This window comes from Molothrus ater, chromosome 1, assembly GCF_012460135.2.
Source record: "Molothrus ater isolate BHLD 08-10-18 breed brown headed cowbird chromosome 1, BPBGC_Mater_1.1, whole genome shotgun sequence".
NCBI lineage: Eukaryota > Metazoa > Chordata > Aves > Passeriformes > Icteridae > Molothrus > Molothrus ater.
Genome location: NC_050478.2, coordinates 63,181,581 through 63,201,683, shown reverse-complemented (window position 1 = coordinate 63,201,683; position 20,103 = coordinate 63,181,581). Strand labels below are relative to the sequence as shown.

General features: G+C 39.2%; 1 protein-coding gene across 2 annotated transcripts; it reads left to right on the top strand.

The window, feature by feature from the left end:
- Positions 1-4,514: 4,514 nt before the first annotated feature.
- MCUR1 (mitochondrial calcium uniporter regulator 1) lies at positions 4,515-19,877 on the top strand. Of its 2 annotated transcripts, XM_036406930.1 has the most exons (9): positions 4,519-4,889; positions 5,931-6,041; positions 7,487-7,590; positions 9,700-9,801; positions 10,517-10,558; positions 12,185-12,256; positions 15,745-15,798; positions 16,956-17,070; positions 18,401-19,877. In XM_036406930.1, exons 1-9 carry the CDS (start codon positions 4,658-4,660, stop codon positions 18,454-18,456), a joined length of 888 nt encoding a protein of 295 aa, XP_036262823.1. In that variant the 5' UTR covers positions 4,519-4,657; the 3' UTR covers positions 18,457-19,877. The 2 variants fall into 2 exon arrangements, with proteins under 2 accessions (XP_036262824.1, XP_036262823.1); XM_036406931.2 differs by lacking the exon at positions 10,517-10,558 and having other exon boundaries at positions 4,515-4,889.
- The last annotated feature ends 226 nt before the right edge of the window (positions 19,878-20,103 follow it).

The window sequence follows — 20,103 nt, the reverse complement described above, 5'->3', positions numbered from 1 at the left end:
TAGTCCCAGATGCTTGAGGTGCAAAGTGAAGAACCTCAACAGTAGAGAATTTATGCAAGGGTACAGGAACCAGTCCCATGCTATTATAGGGAACTGTATGGTAAAATCCCTTTCCCAAGCAGACCACACTCATCTAAGAACTGATTTCAGGTTTTGATCCCTCCTGGTTCCTATGGAGAAGCTTTTCACAAGCTGTACTGCTGAACAAAAACCTATTAATTTCCAATCTACATTTTTTTACAGCCATTTTACACCAAATGTTCTTTTACCAGTAATGTACTTTCACATAAACAGTAGTTCTTCTTTTATTTTTTACTTTCACTCACCTGTTTTGCTTACAAATGCAAACAAGAACCCCTCTCAAGCTTTGTTTTGCTTAGTTAAACAAGCCAGTTTCTTTTTAATCATCTGTGACTGAAATGATGCTTCACTCCCCTTAATTATCCTGCTTACACAAGGGTCTCAGTTTCAATTGGATTCATCTTTACTGAAGTTACCAGAACTGTATTTCATACTTGAAATTACATTATACTCAAGGGTTAATGAAACTTTCCATGTGAACCACTGAAAATACCCAACTTGATACACCTTGGGGTTACATTTGCTTTCCTTGAAGCCATAGCACATTGCTGGGTCAACTAATAGGTCCCAGAGCTCACTTTACCTCCTTCAGTTTTCACCTAGAAGTACAGAAGATGTTGTGATTAGTCCTTATTTTGCACTTTGCATTACTTTGCCACTTCTGTTACCCTGGTTTCTAAGGTCATTCACCACTTGTTCTTTCTCTGCAGATCTCACTTTTACAGCCGAGGGGATTGTAACTCCATAGAAGAGTGAATGTTGTGTGCCTGCAGGGATGAAGTTTTCAGGACACAAAGCATTTGCTTCATTTATAGTCTTTAAGCAGGGTCTATTGGCTATCAAGGAGTAATGGATAGATTAAAGTCAAGCATTAAGCAACTTACAATCATGAAATAGCAATAAGTTTTTTGTCCTGTTGACTCTCCTGACTTGCAACTACACCATTTCTGCCTTTTCATGCAGAAATTAGTTCCCAGTGCTCAGTTACCAAAACTGATAATTCTGAAGCTACTATAACCTCCTGAAGGCGCCTCCAGAATGCAGGGAATCTATCTGCTCATAGTACACAACAGTCTCCAACATGCAGAAAATGGTCAAAAATAGGATGTGGAAATCATAGAATCATGGAAGGTTGGAAGGCTGAAAGGCATCTGGTTCAGCCCTCCTGCCATGGGCAGGAACATCTTCCATTAGACCAGGTTGCTCAAAGCTCCATCCAACCTGGCTTTGAGCACTGCCAGGGATGGGGCATCCATGGCCTCTCTGGGCAACCAATCCCAGTGCTTCACCACCCTCACAGTAAAGAATTTTTTACTAATATCTAATCTAAACCAATTATCTTTTAAATTTAAAGTCATTCCCCCTGTCCTGTAATGCCCTTGTAATTAGAGTCTCCTCATCTTTCTTGTGGATTCCCTTTAGGTACTAGAAGGTGCTACAAGCTCTCCCTGGAGCCCCCTCTTCTTCAGGGTGAACAATCGCAATTCTTTCAGCCTGTTCTTATATAGAAGAGGTTCTCCAGCCCCCTGATTGTGTTCATGACCTTATTCTGGACTAACTCGGGCAGGTCAATGTCCTTTATCCATTGAGGACCCCTCCAGGTGGGGTTCCACAAGAGCTGAGTAGAGGGAGAGAATCACCTCCCTCAACCTGGTCACATGACACTGGAAAGGGAAAAAAATGAAAATGTTGATCTCTGACACAAAGTCATCTGCCCTAGGAGATCTCTGTAGCTCATGGTAGTAACTTCGCTTTCATGAGAGAAGATGAAAAGCAGCACTGTGTGATAGCCAGCATGTGTGGGTGCATCTGACCCTGATGGGGCTGGCTCCAGTTGCAGTCGGAGCCTCCATCTGTACAGCACTTCTTGCACCCATTATCTGCCATCATGTCCAGGCACAAAAAACAACTGCAAAATGCAAACTGGCAAATGATACAAAAGAAGATACTTCAGCAGTCATAGTTTTGCCTTCCAATTGTTGTAACAAGTGCAGGGCTTTGAAAGGGACCATTGAAGAAAGCATCAAAGAAAATACACTGCACCAGTTTCTGAATCATCTATAGAATGAAAAGACAATTGCTTGCAGACTCACAAATGTCAGCAATCAGTGCTGTGCTACTGCCAGGCAGTGTTCATGGAACAGCCAAGCACATGCAGTGAACTTATTAGGCACATTTCTGCTTTTGCTTACAATGAAAACAAACACTGCTGTGTGAGTCGGCCCACTGATGTCCCTGACCATCCACAGTGCAAGTGGTTTAAGACATGGCTGTTCATGCAGCCTGCAAGCATAATGATATCTCTCTGTGTCCTGGGTTGGCTATATGATGCTTGTATCCCCAATCATCTGTTCTGTTTATGCTGAATAATAAGTTTTGCACCTTTAAGATTTGTCCCAGAGAGTGAAGGGGGGAGAGAAGAAGCGCGCAGTTTTCAGACACTGCACTCACTCCTCCACATTGCTGCTCCTGGACTGTGTTGTCTGCGGATGGATAGATAGCGGGACAGAGCTCTCCTTGGCTTTTAGGTAGTTTTAGCTAGCTGAGGCAAAGAAGTTCCCTGGATTTTTTTCCCTTTTATTTGGAGCTGTTTAACCTGCTCTGAACTGAACACCCAGAAGAGCACCAGCAGCTCACACCTGTGGTCCACTGGGCGAGGCCTGGGCCACAGCATTTCCAGAACCAGAGGGACTGATAAGAGAATGAGTGAGCTGAGCTACAGCCCACCAAGGGGACTTTGCTGAGTTTGTCTCTCTTTTGGAGTGGCAAGAGGTTTTATTGTTGAATGTTGTTTAGGTTTTATTGTTTAATAAACAGTTTTTTCCATTTTTCTCCAAGGAGGTGTTTTTTCCCAAACTGGTTGGAGGAGGGGCTGATTGAATCTGCTTTCTAGAGGAACCCCTTTGGGAGTTCTCTCCAAAATTTGCCCTGAACCAGGACACTGACATGCAGAAGTAATATTTATAGTTTGTTTTGTAAGGGCTTCTACTGTTCTGCTTTATCACCACAGCAGCTCGAAGAGGGTGCTGCTGAAGACCTGCTGGCCTTGTGTACATGCACTCTCAGCTGCAGAGATGCTGCTGTGCTGCTGTGATGCTGCCATGTGCCCTGGCAAGTCACCCATCTTTGTGTTTATATAGACACACCTGAATGATGCCATCTTCATGCTGATTTGCTGTAATCATTGATTCTAGTAGGAAGAAGAAAAGGTGCCACGTGTTTTCTTTTGTGAATTTGTATTTAACAGGAAAACTATCAGCTTGCTCTGAAGTAAGTGTTGCCTGGAGAAAATGGCAGTGGGATGAACCAACTTCATCTCCTATTAATTTCCTACAAATATTAAGTAATGTGTCTTAACAACAGCACATAGAAAAAAACGTGTTTTCCCATATTTCCCAGTATTCCCAATATTTACCTGTATTTTTGGCAGAACCAAACAAACAGCACGCCTGACCCACTCTAGTGCTTACAGCACCTGTTCAGTTGTTAAGGCTCCAGACCCACCAAGTTGCCCAATCCCAGGCTTTACTTGGTTAATAACTTCAAGCCCCAAAATCTCAGTCCCATTGCAGAGTGACAAGTTCTGTCTGAAATTGTTTGTCTGGTTTAGTGGTTTAGGGGTTACAGCAGAAATCCAGCACTGATGGTAGGACTTGTCAGGAAAATTAATCCACAAACACCAGAGGTTTATGTCCAAAAAGGAGACAGAGGAGTCCCATTACTTTATTCTAATAAAGGGAGAGGTCATGGGGCATTTCCCCTGGGGTCTCCCAAATTTTTGGAGGGCACTGCCTCCTTTAAATCATAATTTCCCACCTGCATTTCCCTCTTTCTTTCCCCACTGGCTGGGATACTTGAGAGGTACAGATTCCCAGAAATGCCTAATACCTAGGACCCCCTTCTAATGTCTTCAACCTCCCCTTTGTCTTTTCCTTGTGTCAATTAGTGGAATTCCTTACGGAATTTATGCTTCTTTCCATTGTTTCTTTTATCTCTCAGTATTCCATTTCATTCATCAGCAGACCTACAGTTTGTTTGTAAATACAAATCTTTCATTCAATTTATCAATAAGTGGAATCCTTCCCATTGCTTCTTTAATCTCTCAGTATCTAGCTTTATTTACCAGAAGGTCCACAGCTTGTTTGTAAAGACAAGTCCTTCATTCCCTTCAGACTGGATGATCTCAAAGGTCTCTTCCAGCCTTGCCGATCCGATGATTTCATGGTTCTGTGAGCGGGGGAGCGTCCGTCTCCACCGCATCGAGCCCGCCCCGCCCTCGCAAGCACCGCCCCTCCGGAACCCGCACCGCCCCTCCGGAACCCGGCCCGCCCGCGCCGCTCTTCCCGGCGCGCCCGCTCCGTGAGCCGTAGAATCAATCACCGTCCCTGGCAGCGTCACCTGCCGTGTTTGGCCGCGTCCCGGAGGCGGAAGCGGGACGGCGCCTGTAGCGGAAGTGAGCCGCCGGGACGGCTTGTGCTCAGCGATGGCATCCCAGTAGTGGCGACGACAGCAGCGGCAGCAGCGGTTTCCCTCCTTCCCGTCCCCTTTTCTGCCGTCGGGACCGGGTGGTGCGGCTATGGTCGGGGCCCAGGCGGCCGCGAGCGGCGGGGGGCGCGCGCTGCTGCTGCTGCTGTTGCGGCCGCGGCCGCGCGGCTCGGACGGCGCCTCACGTGACGGCCGCACGCCCGTGTCCCCCGCGCGCCGCTGCCTCGGCGACTGGCGGTGCCCGCCCGTAGCGCAGCCGGGCCCCGGTGGCAGCGCCGTGTGGGGAAGGAGCGGCGGGAGCCGGCGGCAGCGCGGGGAGCGGGGTGAGCCCGTGGGCATGGGGCGTTCTGAGAGCACAGGGAGTTCGGGCACCGGGCGTGGGGAAGGGTCCGCAGAGCAGCTGAGGGAGCTGGCGCTGTTTAGCCTGGAGAAAAGGAGGCACAGGGGGGACCTGATCGCTCTCTAGAGCTGCTCGAAACGGGGGTGTAGCGAAGTGCAGGGCAGCCTCTTCGCCGAGACAGCCAGCGACAGGATAAGAGAACATAGCCTCAAGCTGTGCCAGGAGAGGTTTAGGTTGGACGTTAGGAAGAATTTCTTCACAGAAAAGGCGGCTGGAGTATGGACTGGGCCGCCCAGAGAGGTGGTGGAGTCACCGTCCCTAGGGGCGTTTAAGGACGCGGCTCTCAGTGCCATGGTCTGGTTCACAGCGTGGTTGGTGTTGGTCAAAGGTTGGAGTCGATGATCGCGAAGGTCTTTTCCAACCTAATTGATTTTATATTCTGCCTCTTGGCAGATCAGCTCATGCCCCACCTCACGTTCATTCTGTCAGGGTTGTTTATACACTACACATCCCAGTGGAAACAACGCACTGTCTTAGATTGGCTTTCAGTGTTGAAAGTATTTTCTTCAAAAATACCATTTTCTTCAAGTAAATGGTAAATTGTGAGTGATTACTTTTCTCCTAAATGGCAAGTGATGAAAGTTCACTTCTTTAACAAAGAAGGGACAGAGTGTGTGGATTTAGCCCTCCACCTTTGAAGTGCTCACAGGTCCCACCTGCTGAGGTGATTCCAGTAAAAGAACAGGTGCAGGACCCTGTCAACTGGAGGGATTTTTTTCCAGAATATTGTATTCCTGGAGAGCTCTTGTAAGGGGAGCAGTAGTGTAGTATCCTGTTTTTCAGCTCTTGCACATAGAATTTATTGATCAGATGTCTTTTCACTTCCAAGCAGGCTGTGGTAGTCTCAACACAAATTATTTTGTCATAAGTGAAAAACATTCTGGGTAGTAAGGAAACTCCTGGAAAGCAAACATTGATAAAATATTCTTTCTTAAGAAATAACTTTTTTTTTTTCCCCCCACAGATGCAAGCATCTCTGTGTCATCTTTACAAGGCAAAGAGAACATTTCCTTACTGGGAAATAGGAGGCTTTATTTTGACACTCATGCACTGGTATGCCTCTTGGAAGAAAAAGGTAATTTGTTTGAAACAAGTAGCTATTTTTAATGGCTTTTTTGAGTGGTTTTTTAGTTTACAAAGTTTTTTACTTTTCCTTGACATGCAGTGTTACACCTTGATTTTTATGGATTTTTGGAGGCTTATCTATATACTAGGTAGGGACATAGGGGGTTTTCTTGGGCTTCAAAAAGGAAACAGTAAGCTTATATAACTTTGTTTGGAATAATTTTTGCCCTATTGGTACTTGAAAATGCTAAGAAAAAATGAAATTTTAAGAACTGAGAGCAAAGAATCCTAGAGCCTTCAAGGCAGTGATTTAAAATGTTTTAATTGGATTCCTTCATATTTAGGATAGTACACCTTGAATATGCACCAATGTGTTACAATTGGATGGAATATGGACTACTTTGTACAGTGCAGCTTTTAGGATAGAGCATAGAATACTCTAAAAATAGTATTATGCTAAAACATAGATAAGGGAATAGATAATTTTTAATTCAGTGCAGAGGTGGGAGAGGTACCCTAAGGTGAAGCTCAGTACAGCTGAAGTGACTTGTAACAGTTCTTCATTCCTAAAATGGAGATCCCAGTCCCCTTCCCTGCCAGGTGTTTTCTTCTTTTTCCATGGGCCAGGAACTTCTCAGGAAACTCTCCAGCTCTTTTTCTTGTTTGGTATTCTGAAACACTAGTTTAATGAGTTGCTGGATCAGTTGAGTGAGCACAGGTCAGAGTGTCAGGAGGAGGGATAAGGGGAGAGGGAGCCTTTTAGTGGTAGTAAACTTTTATATCAGCTCAGCTACTGAAAGTGACTTGCTCTCAGCTGTGCTTGCTGATGCTGAACTGCTGGTGAGTTTTAAATAATCACGCTTTTGCAAGTGTTTCTTTTCATAATGATTAACTCTTGTTCGTGACACTTTTACTCCTACATTTTGAGGGTGGAAAATGTGAAGGTATTTTTAGGGACAGTGTTTTAATATAGTTTCCAGTATATTCAGTTCAAAAAGTTTGTAATAGGCACTCAGAAGCTGGTAGACCTAAAATCAGGACAGCTGGCTGTGGTTTTAGTTGTTGAGTTTTGTACCTCTTCAGTGGCATTGAATTTTATAGTATAATGAAGTAGCTGCTTTTCAGAGTCAGAATTCTTGCTTGCTCATGGAAATAACCACATGTGAGAGATGGCATTCCAGAATAACTCTGGAGAGCTCCCTCTTTATCCTGCTGATAGTATAATTGTGCTGTACTTGGAAGCGGTCATCCTATGTCACAGACATGGTTTTGGGGTGGGGAAACTTGCAGGTACTGACTGTGTTCTTTTTTTAGTGCTGGATCAAGAGTTCTGTGTTTTATTATCTTTCATAAGTGACATTTGTTGTAATTTGGTGCTGATTATGAGCAAGTGGCATTTCTGTAAACTGTCCAGACTTGGATCTCTCTCTGAATGTCACTCTTTGTTTCGCTTAGGGTTCACCACTCAGCAGTCGGAGGTCATTGTATCTGCATTAGTGAAAATCATGAACACCAACCTGGATATGATTTACAAGGACATGGTCACCAAAGTACAGCAGGTTAGATCAGAGGCAGTGGTGGGGTTAAAATAAATTAAAGCCTTGTATGCCTACTAATGAAATATGTGTTGCTATTTATTACTGTTATATACTGCATTTTAAAAGTTGGAAGGTGAAGAGCAAACATTCCTCTGTATCTGTTGACTGGTTCATTTTGTCTTGAGTTTATCAGGTAGTTACCAAAGTGTTGTGATGGACCTGGATATTTTAGTACTGTGGGTTGGTGTGCAAACCACAAGTAGTTTTTTACTTTCAACTTTACAGTAACAGGACACAAAGTTACTGAGAACTCTTAGACAGTCATAAGAGGTATTCAGTGCATGGATTTGAATTTCTACATTTCTTTTGTAGCCTTGTAAGAAGGAAGTACAGATCCCCTCAGTTATTTACCATCCTCTATAGTACTTGTTTGTTTATCTCTGTCTCCCAGTGACATTTATGTTGTTTTAGAATACAACCTCCTGAGGCTGCTCTGTGAGCCTGGGGTCACAGCCCCAGGTCACCTTCCGAGCACAAGCTGCAACTTGTTTCATAATAACCAGGCTGCTGTCTGGAGACATGAGGAAACAGCAGCTGCTCTCTCTGTAGTGTAACAGTCTTAGCAGAAGGTGTCTCATTAAAAACTGGGATATTGCAAAAGTGGATTTTGTGGAACTTTCCACCTAGGGAGGTTTCAAGTCAGTCTTCCTACCTTTTAGATTGTAGGCAAACCTGCAATTCTCCTCTTGTGCTGAATTTGTTCCACAGTTACTCAGGGAATGCCATGTTGAAGGGTCCTTTTCTCCCATGGTTAGTTGTATTTTACAACAAGCAGTCTCAGCCTCCTTCTGTGCCTAGCTTTTTTGAATGAAAGTTGTTTTGTGTTGGATTTAATGCTGCTACTGATGGTAGATGTTTATTAGACTTAGATTTGACCTCAAGTGACTTTCTGCCATTAAGATGCAATGTGTAGGTTTGTACGGCAGCTCAGGAATTGTGTGTGCCATCAACACTGGGCCACATGGTAAATTTTTACTTCCCTATAGCCTTTGATTGCACACGGTCTTCTGCAGAAAGAGAACAAAAAATTGGAAGATTTGGAATGTTGTGGATGAGCTATTATCAAAGTATTACCTTGGTTAGATAAAACCTTAGGGAAAAACAGATTTACATGTGTGTATATGTATAGGCATGAAGAAGAGAAAGAATATGGAAGATTCTGGTCTCTGTTTGCTGAGTCCACTGAGGAGAAGAGAGAACAAGAGCAATCTGGAGACACTGAGGAGTAAGAAAAGAGGTGTCCATGCAGTACTCTCTCTGTAGACCTTTTGTAATATGTCCAGATTACTGACCCATATTTTAAGTCTCATGGTCAGGTGGCCTGGAGAGGCATCTTTAGATGCTACTTAGAAATAAAATGTTGCAAGGTAGAATTGCATTTTGTGACAAAACTGAAGTTAGAGCGCTGAGTCAGATTTGTAGGGGTCTTAGTCCGGAACCAAAAGCAAGGGACTACTTATTAGAGGAAGATCTTTAGTAGAGAAGGCAGTATTTATATGCATGTGTGGGTAGTGTAGGTTCTAAAACAATGTCTACAGACTTTTCCATCCTTGAAAGTTGCAGAGAATTCTTGTTTTTCTTCTGTCAGTTCAGTGTAATGGACTGAGAAGAGCAATTCAAAGCATCACTGTGTGATTCTGAGCATTGAGGCAGAGACTTCCTTGCAGGGAGAGGCAAGAAAGGAGGTAATTACAGAAGAGTATGGTTGTGCTGAGGAATTTTGGTCTGAAGGCCAGCTTTCCTCATTTGGCTCAGAGACAGCTCTGCCTAATGCCTTTGCTAGCTTAAGCATTTGATGACTTGGAAGCAAATGTTTCCTGGGCTAATAATTGAATTATTCTGATCTGTGTTAGCACTGCCAATTTTGTCAGACATTACCAACGTTTGAGCCTAACTTGCTTATTTTGTCACTGTCACTCTATCTTGCTTTCTGAAACTTGGATAATCAACCTGAAATTGCTGAATTAAAAATTTCAGGGCACCAAAATAGTCCTTCATATTTGTAGGCACAGATGAGGAAAAGTATTATAGTTGTGATATGTTCTGAGGGTCTTCTTCCTTCTTTTAAAGGAAATTGCACTTCAGCAAGTTATGTCCCATATTGCTGGTGTGAAAAAGGACATGATTATTTTGGAAAAAAGTGAATTTTCAGCACTTCGTGCAGAAAACGAGGTAAAAATTACTGTCTTGGAAAGTTCTATTCTAGAACTTGCTTTTTTCTTTTTTTTTTTTTTAAATAATGATGTAGAAAAACATCTTGTACCAAAGGAGATGACTGGGGCTGGGATGGTTTGGCACCTTCATTAATGACCTTGTTGATGGAACAGAGCAGAGGGCACTTTTGACAAGTCTGCAGATGATCCAAAGCTGGGAGCAGCTGCTGATACACCAGGCATTTGTGCTTCCATTCAAGGGGACGTCAACAAGCTGGGAAAATGGGATGACAGGAATCACGTGAAGTTGAACAAATGGAAGTGCCAGTCGTGCCCCTGGGGAATACCCTCAGGCACCAGGACAGGCTGCGGGTGACCAAATGGAAAGCAGCTTGGCAGGGAAGACCTGGTGGACACGAGGTGCACCATGAGCCAGTGATGAGCCCTTATGGCAAAAGCAGGCAGCACCCTCCTGGGCTGTGTTAGGATGGCTGCCAGTGGGACACTGCTGGTTTCTGCCTCGTGCTGTTGTTTGGAAGGGCACAGTACTGAGTAAACATGCATGGGTATTCATCTGTACACATACTGAGGACATGCAATAGTGCTTGGTTTGCCTGCCTTTTCATATTATGGATTATAGTCACTGTTACTGATGATGCAAATTCTGTAGATTTCTAGATAGTGTGGTTTTATATACAGTAATAAAGTCTAAAATTTTTTTCATACTCTCACAGAAAATAAAACTTGAGCTCCAACAGATAAAGAAGCAAGTCACGGTAAGATACCGTACCAATATAATTAAAAATTAACACCTGTCTAATTAGCTGGAAAAAATAAAAAGTGCTACTTTCAGAATTTCATTTTCTAAGCTGTGTTTAATTGTTATGATACGTGTGATACTGAAATTGCTGTTGACTGTACACTGTGATCTGCAGCAAAGGCACTTTCATGCATACCACATTTATGGGGACAGGAAACTGTGACTAGTACAAGAGGCAAACCAAAATATAACTGAAGATATTTTTATGTCCTTAATTCAGATTCAGAAAGTAGCTGCCATGTCATGGTTAAGGCTGAGTGAAGTTCTGCATTTAGGGCTGCCTGTACATTAAAGATGCAGCATACATTTAAAATCACAGTACTTAGTAATTGTGGGGGTTTGATTGTTTGGTTTGGTGTGGTTTTTTTTGTTTTTGTTTTTTTTTTCTTCAAAGACTTTCCTGTTACCTGTCCAGAATTTTAATGGCTTTTTAAGGCCACCAAGTTTGGGACCATTATGTTTGGTCCCATTTGTTTGGGAGCAAAAAAATGATCAGTGCAAGAAAATAGGCTGTGTAGAAAGCTTACTCTGTTTTAAAACACATTTGGCATCTAAGTTTTGAATTGTAATTTATTTTATGGTTTTAGTTGCATGTAAATGAGTTATTGTAATTCACTAGTAGAGCATCAAGGATCTCAGTCATCTTTTCTTAAAAGCTAGATGTGTTTATATTTTACTTTCAACTGTAAATTCAATTCTCACAAGGGTATGTTATATGTTTGCTCATACAAAAAGACACAATATAAAACTTCAAGGAAAATTTTTATTTTTTGATTTATTAAACTGTAATGTATTCTGTTGAAATGACAACTAATAATAAATCAATTAAAGTTCAAAATTCGAACACAGAAATTGAGTAATTATTGTTAATGCTAACCTAATGAGTTGGCATTGGCCTACTTGAGAAATGCTTACTTGGTTCTAGCAGTAGAATCTCCCAGAACATCAGCAATCTTTTGTTTCTCCCACATATTCATCTGATCAGCAGTTTGCCACATGACAAACTGTCAGCTGGTTGAAATTTCTGCCAGGAGGTTGCATTAAAATGCCCCCTGTCACTAGGAAAAGCAGGACTCACAGCTATTGATAAAGTCAAATGCAAGTGTACAACTTAATAAACTTAACATCAAACTTTTAAAAGTTTGATGTTTAAAAATGCAGTAAACATTTCCTGACTTTTCAAATATCTATAGCTTTTTCTAAAAATCACAGATGTAGTCTTTGGAAACAGATTTTCTTTTTTACACTGGGAGGTGAGAAACTGCTTTGAACATTATTTTGAGCATCAAGATTGCTTCATGGAAGAAATCCAACTTAGAGGTGTAGCCAGACATGGGTTTCTAGATATCAGAGAGAGTTACAGGATATATGAAATATTCTCTGCATTTATAGAGGATGTGCTCTCAGTATAAATACTTATTTATAAGTATTGTAAATACTTAATACTTCTGAAAATTATATACCTTAATTGGAGATCTATTAATGAGATATAAAAATAAAGATAAAATGTATTTGTCCAATTCTTTCTGCTTATGATAAAACAGAAAATCTTGCTTCCTGCTTTATCAATTTTTCCCATTAGGATGAAATTACCAAAGTTCATGCAGATAACAAGTTAAACCTAAACCTGGAGAAGAGCAGAGTAAAAGAACTGGTAAGTTTTGGTTACTTCTAGAAACATCTCAACACTGAGTAATCTCCAAATTTGGGTAAGAGCATCTCACCCAAAGAGCATTTTCCTGCTAACCTATAGTATCACTCAGCTTCACGATGGTAATAATCCAAGTTTCTCGTCCTTATGCTGGTATATGCAAGGTGCCATGTTTAGGTCTGTATGTCTTACCTGTTTTGATCTTGTTTTAATATCAGGATTAACACATTACAATTAAATATATTAGATATTTAATCTAATATGCTGGCTAGCTGCCTAGAGGGTTTTCTGTTTTATATTTCTTTATCTATTTACATGCTTACTATTGCTTACACATTTTGTTGAATCATCATTGGAGATATTTCATTTCCCTGTATCTAGTTTGTCAAAAAATACCTATTGTGGAACTAGTTGTAAATTTTATTTTTTTAATTGTAAGTTATCCTGGTTCATATTGCTTTTGAGCTTTGAAATACCTGGTAGATCTGAATTTATGTAATCTTAAATTAGGGTAATGTAGATGTAAAATTAGAAGATTAATGAGTTCTTGAATTATGCACAGCATTCTAGAGTTCTATTCTCATAGATTCTTTTTTTTAGTAGCTTTTAGGATCTCAATGAAATGGCATCTTCTAAATTGAAGGATCTTTTAATAACTTTTTCTAAATTATTATTTCTTTCTCAGTCCTTATTCCTAGGTGTGTTATAAGGACAAGTTTATGTAACTTAAAATACTTATCTTCAGTGTAGGCAATAAGAACTGTTCAAGTAGATATCATCTTCTGTGTGTGCCCCTAGAAATAGTGAGTGATTAGTTTAGGTAACGGCTGTGTTGATATATAATATATCTGTTTAAATAGATGCAGTTCAATATAATGACTAGATGCACTCAATATAATGACTAACAGTCTGTTAGCTCATGGTAGATGCTTGAATAAAGTACAATTTGAGCAGGTAGACTTCTTGTTTAAAGGTTAATACTTCATGCTAATACTTTTAAAATCATCATATGAAATGTAGTCATTGTGTATATGATAAGCTTTGCAACAATTTGGGCTTACAAAACTTATATGACACCACAGCAGTAGTGATAAATTAGGCAGCAGCGTTTTCTTGTGTATTAATGTAGGGAGGATTGTGGAATCTGGACTTTGGTCTTTTGTGTAGAACACAACTTTATTTTGCCTCCCAGGAAAGGCAAACTGCATGTCAACTTTCTCTTAAAAAAGTTGACCAACTTTGTAATCTGTTGTGCAACTATAATTTCATAGTTTCTATGGAAACTGCTCTTTTCTTTTTTTTTTTCCTCCCTCACCATTTAATCGCAATGTGTGAACAGAAGAGGAAAAAGGCAGCTGAATAGGGAGCAGGTTGTGGCACTTATGCTGGGTTGGGGGAAAGATGTAATCCAGTATTTTCTATAGTAGGCACAGCATCATTGTTATATTTACTTCAATTGTAATGTGACTAAGTACTGAATATCCAGCTTTCTGAGAAAAAAAAAAAACTAAGGATATTTGAAGGTTACAGTGCATTCTTACTAAGTCACTTTTCAGAAGAGAAATGTCTGAAGTGTTAATTGTTTTAACTTGAAGCAATAAGTAAAATGTTCTTATCCTTCAGTTTGATGTGGAGTAAGTGCTTAAAGAGAATTTCTTAGTTTGCCTACACTGATATTGGCAGTCCTTAATGTTTCAAATTTTAAACACTTTATCTTTTATTTTCTATAGTTTATTATTTTATAATCTCTTCTACTTTATTTCTCAGAGAATCCTACACTGCTTAGTGCACATCTCTTTATGTTGTAATTTGTCTTCAGATATGTTTTAAAACTTGAAGTACAGTACAAAAACTTGTATATATTTATGTGTTCATGCATCACAGTGTCTCTAAGCTTGGTGTTAAAAGCCTCAAGATGTATCTGACAAAATTGAATTTTTGCTGCACTGTGAAAAACAAGGACTTAAGGGGAAAATCTCCCTGTTGAATTTCAGAGTGGGAGGTTTAGCCTTGTCCTTTCTTCTTTTTTTTTATCCACTATGTTTATGTTGTTACAGACGTGATGATGGCTTGCACTAAAAGGCCAATTTCACTGTCTTAAACCTAAGAGTAAAATCCTTGAGTCTGACCTAGAGAGTTCTAAACACAAAACAAAACTTAAAGAAACATCTAGAAAGCTTGTAGAATATAAATAATTCCAAAGATGTGTATTTGGCTAACTGCATCTATTTAAACAGATTAACTATTTCAGTCCATAAAATTATTTTAATTCTCATAGTTCTTTTGAGAGTGATCAGTTCCTTGATGTGAGGTCCAATTCTTGCATTTCTACCAAAACATAATTTTTTTTTAGATTATTTTATAAATATTCTGCCATTTTGACACTTTCAAAAATGGGGATTTATGAAAAATGTCTGAATTTCTTTTTTTTATCTCTGTCTTCATTTTGCAGAATCTAGTGACTCCATTAATTGTAGACATGCTGTTATTTGTCTTGATATAATTTTCTATGTTTGTAGCAGCCTGCTGTCTTTTAACTTCAACTTGAGAAAAGTCAAAAGTGCAAACAGAGATCTAGATCTTTAAGGAATGTTTTTCAGTGCTGAAGCATTTATGTAGATTAATCTGATTTTAATGTTAAAATTAGATCACCTTCCAGAGTGAAGGAAAATAAAGGTGACTTTCCACGTGGGAATGTCAATAGATAAGGTTATTGCTGTTTAACTCAGGATTCTGAGATGGGTGCCTGATGACCTTAGTACTCTTCACTGGAAGCTGGTGCTTTATCAGTTGTCTGTGAATAATTTATTTTCTCCAGTAGTGGGGCAGGAACCATTATAGGTGTCAACGTAAATCAAGTTCATGAGTCAGAAAGGTAGCCTGCTTTAAAGGTATGATTCCTTATTTTGGATTTAACTTCTCCTTGAACCCAAATAGCCATAACTTAAAAATAAGCCGCAGCTTCTGGTGATCCACGTACAAAAAGCTTCACATGCGATACAAATTTTCTGTTTTTAACAAATATACCATGGAATGACAGGTCAGAACAATTCAAATTGTGAGTGCATATGGTGCTGGCTAAACATTTCGTTGATACCTGAGTTTGGTGTGATTTAAAAGAGTTTTCCCCTTCCTGAAGGCAGCAGATGGTTCAGTCTTGATTGTGCTTGTATGCCAGAGTCACTGTTTAGAGTCATAGGTCCTTACTTTTCAGAAATGCACAGCTGCCAGCCTCTCTTCTGGCTGCTTACTAATATATACAGATTTTGTGGAAGATGAGTGTCTGAAGAACTTGTTGCACTTCACGTTTTTGAAGTGTGCTTTCAAAAGGACAGCAGGTACCCTACAATGCTGTCTCCCAAGTGCTGTAAAACAATAATCTTGTCCAGATTATATGTTCTGTGTAACCTGGAAGCAAAGAAGCATGCTTTTAAGTGGGGAAAAAAAGTTTAAGGACAGTATCATGTTTAACTTCTTTTTTCTCCTTCTAGTATTCACTTAATGAAAGAAAACTACTTGAAATGAGGACAGAAATAGTGGAATTGGTAAGAACTGATTATCACATGGCAAATCTTTTTGTACTTGTGTTATAGACCTTGTATCCTTTTTGAATTTGGTGATGTCCTTAGGCACTTTAGCTTAAGTGTCTACAGAACAAAAAGACCTTCATATATATATTATTAGACCCTCTGCACGTATATATGAGCCGTTCAGTAGTTGCTTTGTTTTGAAACCTCATGCATGTAGTATTTTTTGTAGATGAAATTCCACTCACAATGTGAAATTAATTCTTTCGCCCGTGTTTAGGGAGAAACTCATTGCTAGACTGATTTGCCTTTGTTTTAGAGGAGTTTTTTACCAAGCACCACTACTTCTCTTTGTTTCCTGAATTATCCCTCGGAAGTCATCTAGCAGTAAATCATTAACTGATTCACAATGTTTCACTAGTGCTGATTTGAAACTATCAGCAGCTGTTGTTCTTAGTTTATGAGTTGGATTTTTCAGTCTCTTCTGACTAATAATTCTATCCCATATTTTTTTAGCGGAAATCTTGTCTTCTGTCATAATCAAATTCTGAATTTGTAGCTGATGTTGTGGTAAAACTCATTGCAAGACAAAGATGTGTTTTTGTGACACAAGACCAATTCTCAGTTTTTCTAATGATCCATAAATCTCTGCTCCAGTATGACTTAGTCATGAGAGGCTCTTAAGCTTCTCAGTAGCTGTAAAAATTGAGCAGTGACTTTAGTCAGTGGGCTGAATGACAGATTGAAGTTAATGTTTATGCGGTTAGATTGAGATAAGAATGCATCCAGTTCTGCCAGTTTCTAGATTACTTTTTAAGGAACACGTAATCACATAAATTTCCTGGGTTCACCAAATTATTCAGTTCCTTGGATACAATCAGCTAAGAAGGAACTTGTTGTCTTTGAATAAGGTCTGTGTTAGCTCAGCTGGTTAGAACATGATGCTAATAATGCCAAGGTTGTGGACTTCATCCCAGTACAGGCCATTCACTGCAGAGTTGGACTTAGGATCCTTGTGAATCTCTTCCAACTCAGAATATTTTGTAACTTCTGTAAGAATGCAAATTAACATGTATTTAAAGAGGAAGCAAAAATACAACTTGAAGAGATGGGTTAAATTTCTAAATAAACTAGGAAGTGTTAAAATTGCATCACTTTGTTGCTTTGCTTTCTAGCATGCACAACAAGACCGAGCTCTGACCCAAACAGACAGAAAAATAGACACAGAAGTTGCAGATCTGAAAACAATGCTCGAAACGCACAAGCTTGATAATATTAAATACTTAGCAGGTAAGGAGTCTGGCAGTTATCTCTGGTGGTGACACTGCCAAACATTGTTAAATGTTTGGCAAACTCTCAATTGACTGTATTTATAAAGGCTCTTATTAAAAAAAAAAAAAAAAAAAAAAACTTGAAATACTCTTAGGCAAGATTAGCAGCCTTATTTCTGTACTTAACCCAGAAGAAGTTTCCTGTGATTCACAAATGTATTTTGCATGGAATTTTTTCAGGTTTTTGTCCTTCTTTGTACTGTTAATAATAATATGTGTGAGAAATCTGAAAGACTGCCTGTTAACAAGGACCAAAAAGTTCTATGCTTGAATTAATTTATGTAAGCAGTCTGCTGTATGCATTTTCTAGGATTTCTTCATCCATCTGATGGAGATCTCTGTGCAAAAAGGAACATTTCAGTTTTTCTGACTATTCAAGGCCACATATTCTTTAAACTTCCATATTTACACAAGTGCTTAGAGAAAATACTATATATGTGTGCTGACATTATTGCCCTAGGTAATTTAAACATTTTGACATTTTACTACTGAGCGTGCAGTACTATTAAATGAGGTTTGCTGTAGAAAATTATTCTGATTTAGATTTTCTGATTATTTTTTCATGGTGGGCTTTGTCAAAAGTACAGTGACATAAGCCCAATAGTACTAGTATTTCAGACATATCATTTAGAGAGAGCCAATAAAATGGAAAATAAAAGGTGCTTTATTAAAATGAGAGGAAATTCTTTTCCCTAGCATTCCTACTCAAAAACAAGTTGAACTCTACATGGAAGAAAAAATAATCTAAAATAATTTGTATTGTGTTTGAAGGACTCCCATTGCAAACAAAGGCAAAAATATTTTGTGTTTATGTCTTGAAATAAAATTTTTATTTCATTGCAGTAGAAATTAAAAAAAATTAAAACTAATAAGCCTTGTTTAAAATGGCTTTCATTCATTTGTTTGCTAAATACTTGACTGTGTTTTATTAATCCTATTATTTATTACCTTGTTTTACATCTGTTACTTGTTATATTGATCTTTTTGGAATGGTAAGCAAGTAAGGGTTTCTTTCAGCCTTTTGATAGTTTTCCAGCATTCTTTTTTTTTCTCTCCTTCTTATTTGTCATTTTTTATACTCTTCCTACCTTGAAATGGTTTGTTGTAAAGGAAAAACTTAATCTCTCACATGGAGAGAAGTGAACTTTTGGTGGGGAAGTCACTGAACTTTTAGTATTGTAGTAAGATGTGTACATTGCTTTCTCAAGAGATGTTTTGAGAGGTATTGATTTAATGTTATTTAATGTCAATATTAATGCCATTTTCCTTCCATCTTTATTTTCTTTCAGGTTCAGTATTTACATGCCTTACTGTAGCACTGGGATTTTATCGTTTATGGATATAACAAAACACAAATTTAAAGGGACTTCTTTGCCTGAGATTCTGAAAAAAGGAAGTTTTTTATCTTTACCTGAATTTTTAACCAAATCTTGACTGTTTTATTTATTATTTTATAAAGCAGACTGTGTTGAGAATGTAACCAAAGACGTGCCTAAAAACAAACTGTGCACATACCATGCCAACATTGAACCTCACCTCTGACAGAAGCGCTTCTGCTGTTTCCCTCCATTCTGAGCTGCAGGGCATCTGCTGCTGCCTTCGTGTAGGCAAAGACTGGCATTCCTGACAATGGAGTGGGCCTGCATGCTGCAGAGAAAATCAATGGAATTATGTTCCATTGCCTGCTTGGGCAGGTTGGCCAGACTCAGTTGCATGTGTTGGACTGAAGTATTTATTATTAGTGTAAAACTGAAGCTACGTGTTCTGTGGCTTGGAGGCACTCTTGTATAAGTGGAGTTTGTGCTAACTGAATCATGCTCAATTCCCTCCCTCTAACACTTGTTCTTACAGTTACTATGATCAAATATTTGTTTGGCTATTTTTGTAACATAGCTATCAGCTTTTTTTCCAGATGGCTGCCCAGTCGGTTGTGTTCATGAACGAGTCCTGTGTAAAGATAGCAGTGTTTGCTGCTGGTTTTGTTTGTAAGGTATTTCTAGAGGTTTTTGTGACTAACTTGCCTTTGGTAGATGTAAGTGTCTGATACTCATTCCATATGCTAATTGCTTACCTTACCGCTGTAACTGGAAGTTGAAAATGCAGTAACCTACACTGGTTGTGTTAATTTGTCCTTAGGTGATACAAAGTGTCTCAGGTGCTGCCTTCTTGATGAAAAGGAATTGATGCTTCTAGAAAGGAAAGAGATTTTAAATGGTGGTTATGAAGCAGGCTCTTAGGCAAGAGAACTGCAGTACCAACAGTCTTCTGGGGGGTTTACTGTTTCATTTCTTAAAAAAATCATGTTGATTCTTCAAATTTGGAACTCTGATAGTAATGACAATAATTGAAGCAGCAGTGGATACCTGTAAAGATGTTAAACCCACATGAATCAGGAAGTGCCACTGAAAGCAGTGAAGAAAGATGTCCAGTGTATCCAGGTATCTGTCATTCTTCCACTGATGAAATGATTGTTTTAGTAGCCGAGCTGCCATCTGTGTTCCTTCACTTAAGGGAAATTTCCCTTTCTGCTTAGGGGAGGAGGGGAGCTTTTATGCACTGGTGATAAATGCTGTTAGAGCACAATAATGGCTTTGCTTAATGAAAGTAAAGCTTTTTGGCTACTTTGTGCCTGTATTGTAATAACCATTTAACATTTTTGTGGTTGGAAGTGCCAACTTTGATCATGTGCAAGTTCAGAGGAAGAGATGGATGCCTGTAACAATACTGTACTGGCCTGAAATAAAGAATTTTGAATATTTCATAGAATATGATGTGTTTTCATTATAAAAGCAACTTTATTTGAAAATTTCCTCTTTGGCTGAAGGTAAGTCACTGCTCATATGAAGTCTTTTAAGATAAGAATTTGCAAAGTCAACAGCTCCTCCAAGACGCTGAAGAGAAATAACATAAGGAAAATTATTATTGTAGACTAACTTAACAGCCCCTCTAAATTAATGAATTTATACTTGAGAACGTCACTTTTTTGTTTAAA